General features: G+C 39.3%; 1 protein-coding gene across 1 annotated transcript; it reads left to right on the plus strand.

The window, feature by feature from the left end:
• The first annotated feature begins 2986 nt into the window (after positions 1-2986).
• LOC127422918 (isotocin-neurophysin IT 2) lies at positions 2987-5375 on the plus strand. The gene is made up of 3 exons (XM_051666776.1): positions 2987-3109; positions 3205-3406; positions 5254-5375. Exons 1-3 carry the CDS (start codon positions 2987-2989, stop codon positions 5373-5375), a joined length of 447 nt encoding a protein of 148 aa, XP_051522736.1.
• The last annotated feature ends 5649 nt before the right edge of the window (positions 5376-11024 follow it).

Consider the following 11024-nt stretch of genomic DNA (forward strand, 5'->3'; position numbering starts at 1 on the left):
AACAAGCAGTTTAAAGATAAAACTCATAATGCAAAACAAGAAAATACAGGCTATGTCATCATCTCTTATGATTTTAATCCTCAAAACGCTCAGTGAAACTCTCTCTGCCTGCATGTAACCTTTTGTGGGTTACATATGATGTCATGGGTGCAGAAGGCAGATTTGTTCTCCATGAGAAGAAGTACATATGTGTGAAACTTCAGATTTATAGCTGAAACAAATCCACAGTGCTGGGCTTTTACATTATTATTACAAAATGTACATACTTGTTGCTTTTTAGGCAACAACAGGACTAATCTATCCCATAATTAAAGAAAAATTCTGTATTCAATACAAGTTAATCTCAGTCGACAGCATTTGAAACATAATGTTGATTACCACAAAAAATAATTTAGACTCGTCCCTCCTTTGCTTAAAAAAAAAAAAAAAAAAGAAGACAGAAATGTGAAGCTTATAATTTTATAAAAGCACTTATTGTACATGAATTCTTGTTAAAACTTATGTATTATTTGAGATGTACATTTTCAAAATTTTAAGGTTTGTTGATATTACATTGTCACGGCAACAAAGGCATAAAATTGGCCATAACTTTCCACAGATATGGTTAGTAAGTGATTTTATCACAGTAAAATCATGTTGACACACATATTGTTTATGTCTTGTGTCTTATGCATTTTTTATTTATTTATTTTTTTCCCCTCCTCTTTTCTCCCCAATTTGGAATACCCAATTCCCAATGCGCTCTAAGTCCTCATGGTAGTGTTGTGACTCGCCTCAATCCGGGTGGTGGAGGATGAATCTCAGTTGCCTCCACGTCTGAGACCATCAATCCGCGCATCTTATCATGTGGCTTGTTGAGCACATTACCGCGTAGAGGCTTCACACCATCCACCACGCGCCCCACTGAGAGCAAACCTACTTATAGTGACCACGAGGAGGTTACCCCATGTTGCTTAGGTGACCTGGCTGGAGTCACTCAGCACACCCTGGATTCGAACTCGTGACTCCAGGGGTGATAGTCAGTGTCTTATACTTTTGAAACAGTGAGTATTTTAATGTTTGCAGATTGACCCCATTGACTTCCATTGTAAGTGTCTCACTGGAACACACATTTGTGCTTTTTTTTAAAGGAGGGACGAATGGAAATTTTTTTGTGGTAATCAACATCATGCCACAAATGCTGTCCATTGAGCTTAACTTGTATTGAACCCGGAATATTCCTATAAGATTGTTATTACATTTTGCCACATAAATAACCTGCATGCAGAAGTTAAGCAACTTTTTTTACCAAATGCAGAACTTACAGGTGTTTTTGAAAAGGCAGAAAAGAGCCACAGATTTCACTGATATTGAACAAAAATTGATAAACTGGTTATATACATTTCAAAGAAACATTACTTTCATGACACCTATTCACTCACCTACTACACGTGGTTGTGTATAAAGTAAAGTAAAACATTTGTATAACTGTCCGAAAAAAAAAATATATATAAAAATAAATAAAAGAGCCTGTTGTTGATTAAAACAGAGATATTTTATGACCATAAATTCCCTCGCAGTCATTCAGAAAATCACACCAACAATTTCCAGAGTATCTTCTTATATTTTCATTCCCTTAAACAGCTAGAGCTAAATGAAAACACAATATCTTGGGTTTCAGCTGCTACAAGTGCTTTATTAAAATGATCAACTAACAATGCAGTCTGTTCCATTTTGTAAAAGCAGCATGTGACTTTCTATCAGAGTGGCTAAAGAAAACGTCTGTCCATTTTGACCTGGTTAATAATGATATGATTAGATTAAATCAATGGGATATGTGACTTATTACAGGCTAATTTTAATTTGAAAGTTATTAAGAAGCAGAGAGGATGTGTTCAATTTGACAGTTTGGTAGTTAGCGAGTGACCCTACAGTCAAATCACTTTAGCACTCATTATTCAGTCTCAGCTGACACCAGTGATCAGAAAATGTGTCGTGTGGTCAAGAATATGACAGGCAGTTAATGTCTGTAATGACACAATCTGCCTGATGACACATTAGCGTGAACAGCAGAGGGCTGAGTTGTGAGCCTTGGAGGACGCCTGTGTTCAAAGTGAATACGAGGTTTGATCATGGATCCTAACTACCTGGGATCTGTTAGTAAAGCATTTACACATCAATCTACAAATGGATCAATTAGGGTTGACTCCACATATTAAGCCAGGACACGAGAAAGCTTTTAAATTCAGCATGAAATCAAAACATGTTACAAAATTATGTCATTAACATTGAAGAACCTTTTGTTTTACTCGGCGACTGATAAAAAGAGAGTTGCTGTTTGATTACATGTTGACTAACGTTTACTTTTAAAATGAATGATCAGATTTTCATCAAAACATGCAGTGAGTAGGCCTAATCATATTAGATTACCTAAAATGAACAAAGATTAAAGTCTTAAAGATTATGTAATTGCTATCCATTTTAGTCTTGTAATTTGTAATCATTACTGGATTGCATTTCACAAGTAATCTAAGCAAGACTGGTTCCATTATAGCCAATGCATGAAGCTTAAAGTTTCACATAACCACTTCCCAGATTCCTCTGCTTTTAAACTGAGATTCTGTTAATTCAGCTGTTTCACATCTGTCTGATCGTATGCCTGATCACGAGCTGCTAATGATGCACATCACTGTTACTGGACGATGTAGTGACCAGTGCTCTGGCCTAATCAGGTCACATCATTAACATTTAAATGATTATGGCTGCTGATTGAAGCTAACACGTAATAATGTGATAATGTCACGCAGTAAAGAGAGCAAAGAGGTATAAAAGAGTCTCCTAACAGCATAAAAATGGACATTGTAAAAGCTATCATTTCATTATCTGTCAATTTCAGCATTAGCACAGTAAGTACTGCTTTTTTTCTTCCCAGTATCTGTGTATGTTGAAGGACTAACTCTGGTGTCTTGTGTTGTATAATCACTTTTGTTGTGTCTCTGGCACAGATATGTCTGGAGGCATGTTCTCAGTGTTTTCTCTGCTGTATCTGCTGTCTGTCTGCTCGGCCTGTTACATCTCCAACTGCCCCATCGGTGGTAAACGAGCCGTACAGGATTCGCCCTCTCGACAGGTGTGTTCGTTTATTCCATTTGGCATGACGTTGTAGGATATAAAGTCACTGTGAAATGCCTGAGTAATGAGTTTTCATGTCTCATCTCCGTGTAGTGTATGTCGTGTGGCCCAGGGGATCGTGGCAGGTGTTTTGGTCCCAGTATCTGCTGTGGTGAGGGTCTCGGCTGTCTGCTGGGCTCTCCGGAGACTCTTCGCTGTCAGGAGGAGGATTTTCTGCCCTCCCCATGTGAGGCCGGTGGGAAAGTGTGCGGTTATGAGGGCCGCTGTGCTGCTCCAGGAGTCTGCTGTGACTCAGGTCAGTTTAACCTGTGTCTTATTGTACTTACTTTGGAGATCACTAGTGCTTGGCTGATTTTGCATTTTTTAGTAATGCTTTACAGTAGTGTTCCCTTTGTTAAGGGTTTATAAAGAGGTTAATTAATGACTAATAATTGATTTACAAATGCATTATATATAATTGATGTGTGATTATAAAAACACATATTAAATGGCTGCATTTCATGCAATACTTGCCAAATAGTAAGCTATTTTACCTCACATGTTATAAATGCTTAATAACACTTATTCAACATTAATAACATAAGAAAATGTACCTTAATGCAAAGTAGACACATATAAAGCATTTATTAGACAGTTACCAACCTTAGAAATCATACATACAAGTTCAGTATGGTTTAATGTTCATCAGGCTTTATTATATGATATATGCCGTGAATGCAAAAAGGGCCGTGCTCAGAGGACTTTAGGTAACTAAGACTAAGTTGAGATAGCAAGTCAAGACATTATAATAATGAATAAAAATACACATAATCCCTCCTGGTAACACTTTATAAATATACAGGACAAAGTATTTGTAAAGCACTGGTTTAGAGTAAATAGATTAAATGATTATTTCAGGGCCAAGTTTTCAGAGTAATGGTTCATTGGTAAATGTTTAATTAGGCATATACTGTATAGTTCCCACTTTAGATTTGGTCACACAAAACACTAAGCTAGCAAGTAGTCAGTGCTTTATTATGACCATTTTTAAGCATTAATTGCTTTAATAGTAAGTGTTGCTTAAACAGTAATAACACATTCATTAAGCATAAATGTATATTCAATTCATTACATATATAAAATGCATATATAATTTCTTTATTGACTATGAATTTATGCCTTAATGTTCTTATAAAAACTTCTTTACCACTGGTTTGCAGCTAAAATATATCAGTTAGCTATGGTTCACAAGTTTTTTTTTACTAAGGATGAAAAACCATTATCAAACTGCTTATATATAAACATATTAAATAATAATAAATTGTTTGCGTCAGTGAATATAAACAAATAACATACTATTTGGTATGTAGCTTATTAATATATTAATAATGTAGGAAGAATAATTTATAAATGATCAATTAACCATTAACTTATGCTTTAGAAATAATTAATACCGTATAGTTATTATAAAGTGTTACCTCCGTCTGTTTTGCTACTTTGTGACATAAATCATGAATTAGTGCATTTTATGGTTTTGATTAATATAAGTATGTTTAAGTGTACTTCTTAAGCATTTATAATATGTAAGTCATTTGTAGGTTAGTTTTGGAAGAAAGCTGATGCATGTTGCTATAACTGCATATAAATACTTTATAACATATTTGTAAATAACAGAGTTATTTAAAAAAACCTTTATAAACCCTTAACAAAGGGAACATTGATGTACATTGTTTTTCACTACAAATTGTTTTATCAGCATAACAATATTAATTAAAAGTGTAACACAAGTAAATATAAGTCACCCTTTTGCTGTTATGTAAACATGCACTGGATCTGAATTGTATATCTGCATGTTAAATATTTTGCATCAAAACTGTAATATTTTTTGTAAATCCTAAAATGTTGTTTATTTCTTGGTATAAATGAAGAAAGTTCTAGATTTTCAATGTGGTCTCAGACTTTTAGAATGTATGTTTAGATTTAGATGTGTAAATTATAGCTTCCACAATGAAACTGCATTATAATTTTTTTAAACAAATGACATTTAAGAAAAGTATTGTCAGTATAGTCATATTGTCACTAATGTGTCAGAGGAAAGCAGCAGAGTATGAATTAAAACAGCACATGATGTGTAATTGATGATGTAATTGGTATGTTAATCAGAGGGCTGCAGCATCGATCAGTCATGTGTTGATGGTGACGCTACAGCCTTCAGTCAACCTGATCTACTGCTGAAACTACTGCACCTGTCAAACCACGCCCACCCTTACAGACTCCACCAATGACATCAGAGTGACATCATCTCAGGACACCACCAGCCAATCAGAATAATTCTTGAAGACCTTTGCAGACCTTTTGTACATAAACCTTGTATAGCTGATAGATATGTGCATGGATAATACAGATATTAGTAGAACTGTATTTATAGTATTGACTGTGCAGCTGTTAAAGTTTGAGAGAATTTATCAAAGTGTTTGTGTCACTGATACAATTTCAAGCCTCTGTGAATTCATAAAGAAATAACTGTTTAATGGATAAGTTTGTCAAATGCTTCAGCAGAACTAGTTTTATACCACACACACCATAATAACCAAAGATGTACATTTATACTGCATTAAAACCCTCACAATTGAAACACTCAGCTTCACACACACACACACACACACACACACACACACACACAGGTTTGTTTTACTAATTAGTGAGGACATCTCATAGACCTCCATTGATTTCATAGCAGGCTAAAGATGCGTTCTATACTCTAACCCTACCCCTAAAATTAACCCTCACAGAAACCTGTGCACATCATTAGATTTAAAGCTAAACATGATTTGGCTGATTTATGAGCTTTATTTACTACTGAGGACCACATAAAATGTCCTCACTAGTGGGTTTTCTACCAGTTTCTCTACATTAGTGAGGACATTTTCAAAAATTTGGCACTCACAAGTGTAGCCAATCCTGCACACACACATACACACAAACACACACAGACACACACACACACACACACACACACACACACACGTTGGTGCAGCTATCATTATGAGGACTCTCCATAGACATAATGGTTTTTATACTGTACAAACTATAGATTCTATCCCCTAAAACCTAAACCTAACCCTCACAAAAAACGTTCTGCATTTTTACATTTTCAATAAAACATCATTTAGTACATTTTTTAAGCTATTTAAATTATGGGCACACTAGAAATGTCCTCATAAACCACATTTATAGCATTATACCCTTGTAATTACCCATGTTTGTAACCTAAAAAAAAGTCTCGAAGCCTTCCGCGGCCCCTGTCTCGAAGCCTTCCACGGCCCCTGTCTCCAAGTTGTATGATCTGCAACTGATGTCGATGCGTAGGCCCATGAAGACCCTACCTCAAAAATTGTCTGAGCCCACGCCTGCCACGGTCAACGAGCCAGCGTCCACACCTGCCACAGTCAATGAGCCACGGCCAATTAGTTGCCAGCCTCGTCCGTCCCAGAGACAGTGTTGCCAATCTCGTCCGTCTCAGAGTCAGTGTTGCCAGCCACGTCCATCCCAGAGCCAGCGTTGCCAACCTCGTCCGTCCCAGAGTCAGAATTGCCATCCTCATCCGTCCCAGAGTCAGCGTTGCAAGCCTTGCCCGTCCCAGAGCCAGTGTTGCCAACTTCAGCCATCCAGAGGAGGAGGAAGAGAAGAAAAGTTTCTGTTCCCAAGTCTCTTCCCATGTACACGACCACGGAGGTCGTTTCCAAGTCTCTGCCTATGCCCACAACTACAGAGGTCGTTTCCAAGTCCCTTCCCATGTACACGATCACGGAGGTCTTTCCAAGTCTCTGCCCATGCCCATGACTACAGAGGTCATTTCCAAGTCTCTGCCCATGTTCACGACCATGGAGGTCGTTCCCGAGTCTCTGCCCATGCCCACGACTACAGAGGTCATTCCCAAGTCCCTTCTCATGTACACGATCACGGAGGTCGTTACCAAGTCTCTGCCCATGTTCACGACCATGGAGGTCGTTCCCAAGTCTCTGCCCATGCCCACGACTACAGAGGTTGTTCCCAAGTCCCTTCTCATGTACACGATCACGGAGGTCGTTACCAAGTCTCTGCCCATGTTCACGACCATGGAGGTCGTTCCCAAGTCTCTGCCCATGCCCACGACTACAGAGGTTGTTCCCAAGTCTCTTCCCATGCCCACAACCACAGAGGTCGTTCCCGAGTCTCTTCCCATGTTCACAACCACGGAGGTCGTTTCCCATTCATCCAGGACTCTTTGTCTCGAGCCTGCCACAGCTCCGCCTTCTATGGCTTCACTCCTCGAGCCTCCCATGGCTCCGCCTTCCATGGCTTCGCCCCCGAGTCTCTGCTGGCCCCGCCCCCAAAGTCTTCCATGGCTCCACCCCCAAAGTCTTCCACGGCTCTGCTCACTCCCCCAGAGACTCCTCCTACAGCGGCTCCGCCGCCTGACCCAGTCCCTGTCCTGAGGCCTCCCAGGCCTTCTGACCCTGTCTTGGTCCTGCGGCTGCCTCCCAGGACTCCTGACCCAGTCCCCACCTTGAGGTCATCTCCTTGGTCTCCTGGCTGTCCGCCTGATCTGCTCTGGTCTCCCTGGTCTCCTGGTCGTCCGCCTGATCTGCTCTGGTCTCCCTGGTCTCCTGGTCGTCCGCCTGATCTGCTCTGGTCTGCTTGGTCTCCTGGCCATCTGCCTGATCTGCTCTGGTCTCCTTGGTCTCCTGGTCATCCGCCTGATCTGCTCTGGTCTCCCCGGTCTCCTGGTCGTCCGCCTGATCTGCTCTGGTCTCCCTGGTCTCCTGGCCGTCCTTCTGATCTGCTCTGGTCTCCTTGGTCTCCTGGCTGCCTGCCTGATCTGCTCTGGTCTGCTTGGTCTCCTGGCCGTCCGCCTGATCTGCTTTGGTCTCCTTGGTCCTCACTCCCACCAGATCTGCCTTGGTATTCTGAGCCCCCAGCTCCACCTCAACCCTCTGAAGGGTTGGTCATCTGAGCCTGCAGCGTAGCCCTGGCTCTCCATACCTCTGGCTCCGCCTTGGTCTCAAGCCCCCCCTGTCTTTGCTTTATTCCTCTGCCCCCTTGCCTCTTGTGTCCCTTGAACTACCTGTTTTCCCCTTTTCTCCCACACCCCATGGACAATTCTTTTTTTTTTTAAGCGTCTGGAATCCTCTCTTTAAAAGGGGGGCTCTGTCAGGTATTCCCTGCATTTGCATTGACTTATGTTGAAATTCTTGTTTAGTTCCCATGTTCCTGTTTCCTGTTAGTTTGTAGTCCTTTGTAGTTTAATTTTATGATTGGTTTTCCCCTGATTGTTTCCACAGGTGTTCCTCGTTCCCTTGTTTGCCCCTGTGTATTTAAGCTCTTGTTTTCCCTGTTTCCTTTGTCAGTCTTCACATGTATTGTCATGTTCTGTACCTGGTTCCCTGTGTTTTGTATTCATTTTTATTCTGAGTTACCTTGGTCATCTTTTGTTTACATTAAAGGCTGCATTTAGATCCTCCATCCTCGCCTGCCTCGTTACATATACATAGTTACCTTGGTCATCTTTTGTTTACATTAAAGGCTGCATTTAGATCCTCCATCCTCGCCTGCCTCGTTACATATACATAGTTAACAAAATTGTAAAATTAATACGAAATTTAACAGGTAGCCAATGTAACAATGATAAAATGGGGCTAATATGATCATATTTCTTGGTTCTAATCAGCACTCTGAGTGCTGCATTTTGAAGCATGACATCCTTCCAGTAATGCATTACATTAATCTAGTCTTGAGGTCTTGAACACATGAATTTTGTTTACGGCATCAGCAACAGAGAGCATGTGTCATAACAAAGCAATATTTCTGAGGTGGAAGAATGCTGTTCTACAAACATTGGAAATTTGATTTTCAAAGGACAGATTGGTATCAAATATAACATCTACGTTTTTCACTGTAGAAGACGATGTAATAGTACTTCCATCGAGAGTTAAATTATATTTTAACGGCTTATTATTAGAGGTTTTTTGTCCAATAATTAGTACCTCTGTTTTGTCGGAATTGAGTAGAAGGACATTTCTGGCCATACAATCTTTGATTTCATTGATACACTTTGCTAATTAGGAGAATTGTGAAACTTCGTCAGGTTTAGAAGAAATATAATGTTGAGTATCGTTGACATAACAGTGGAAACTTATTCCACGATTCCTGAGAATATCTCCCAGGGGAAAAATATATAAGGAGAAAAGCAGAGGTCCTAAAACTGATCCCTGTGGCACTCCATACTTAACTTTTGTTTGATTTGACAATTCCTCGTTTACACAGACAAAGTGGTAGCTAAATAGGACCTAAACCATGCTAATGCAAGTCCACAAATTCCAACATAATTCTCAAGCCTATTCAAGAGAATGTCGTGATCTATGGCAGTGGTTCTCAAATGGTGTGCCGCAGCACACTGGTGTACCGTGGCAGGTGTGCCGGTGTGCCATGGAATTTGTAGAGCTCCAGCATTTGCTAGTGAAAATTACTGCGTGTGAATTCGGACAATTATTTGCCTGCACCGGTGTGAGTGACAGCTGATCTTTCACCCAAAGTTATGAACTTATTATTGCAACCTACAATCAGAATAAAAACTCCCTGATGCATCTTGCATCATATACAAAGTACTTTTAAAAGAGGCACGTTAGTTAATTTTGCATTCAAAGTGCCGTTTTCTCAGTCTCACACGGCTGCGAGCACTCTCCTCTTCTCTCTTTCGCGTGCACGCATAGACTGAGAGACAGTGAAGATATACCACTTGAAAATGGTTTAAGCGGAGATTCTTGCTTGTAGGCCTATCTATCAAAATGACAGACAGTGTTTTGAATAATTAATTACTGATGGATGATGTCTTAACCTTGTGCTCAAATGCAAGTTTCTGAGAAAAATAGCGAGTCAAATAAAAATGCTTGAATCCATAAAATGCGCGATACCAGTAAACAGCATGTCAGCGTCCTTGTCTAAATCAGCATGATAAGCAAAATAAAAATAAAAAAAATAACTATGAAATGTCACTAACAATAAGAGCCTCTTTGCACAACTGCGAGAGGGTGACAGCGCACCGAACCGAACATTATTCTGCTTCTAACAGAGGTGCGCATTCTAACATTATAACCACGCACTGCCAGACTGCAAAAACCTATTAAAACTGCATATCCTGTTGAAATGTTCACACTTTATAATGAGACTACCAAGATGCTGCATGACATCACACTTATGCAAATTCCAGGTCAATGCAATTTCCAAAAAATAAACAAACATTGTTTTATAATCATCATATTATTTTTATCCATCATTATTCTTTTGCATTTTTTTCCAAAATAAAAATGTTTGCGTAGAGCCCTGATTTGTCCTTACAACCTAAATAACCTTTTTCAAATATTCCATGAAATTTGTGTAGTACATTTTTTAAAATATTTTTTTCAAACTCTGATAAGTGCAGTCTCTGTACGGTGATGCGGCCTAAATCCTTACTGAAATTGTTCATATATACCATTTCTCTGTAGAAATGAACATAGTTGGGAGGACACTACCTTTTCTAGTATTTTTGACATAAACGGGAGATTTGAAATCAGTCTATATTCATCAAATTCTCAAGCTGTGGCTTCTTAATAAGTGGTTTGATAACTGCCATTTTAAATTTTCTTGGGACATGTCTTAAGGATAGCGAGGAGTTAATAATATTAAGAAGAGGTTCTGAGATTACAAGGAAAATCTCTTGTAAGAGCTAAGTTGGTATTGGATCTAACATACAGTACATGTTGTGGCTTTTAATGTTTCGATAAGTTTTGTTAGCTCTTCATGACCTATGACAGTGAGGGATTGAAGTTGCTCGTGAGGAAAATTATGAGACACTGTTTTCTGAGGTACTGTGACAGATGATTGCATATTTCCAATTTTATTTCTGATTATTT

This window comes from Myxocyprinus asiaticus, chromosome 3 (assembly GCF_019703515.2).
Source record: "Myxocyprinus asiaticus isolate MX2 ecotype Aquarium Trade chromosome 3, UBuf_Myxa_2, whole genome shotgun sequence".
Classification (NCBI taxonomy): Eukaryota; Metazoa; Chordata; class Actinopteri; order Cypriniformes; family Catostomidae; genus Myxocyprinus; species Myxocyprinus asiaticus.

Coding starts and splice junctions, on each gene's coding strand:
- LOC127422918 (XM_051666776.1), top strand. CDS start 2,987: ATGTCTGGAGGCATGTTCTCAGTGTTTTCTCTGCTGTATCTGCTGTCT. Junction 3,110..3,204: donor AGGATTCGCCCTCTCGACAG/GTGTGTTCGTTT, acceptor ATCTCCGTGTAG/TGTATGTCGTGTGGCCCAGG. Junction 3,407..5,253: donor AGGAGTCTGCTGTGACTCAG/GTCAGTTTAACC, acceptor TATGTTAATCAG/AGGGCTGCAGCATCGATCAG.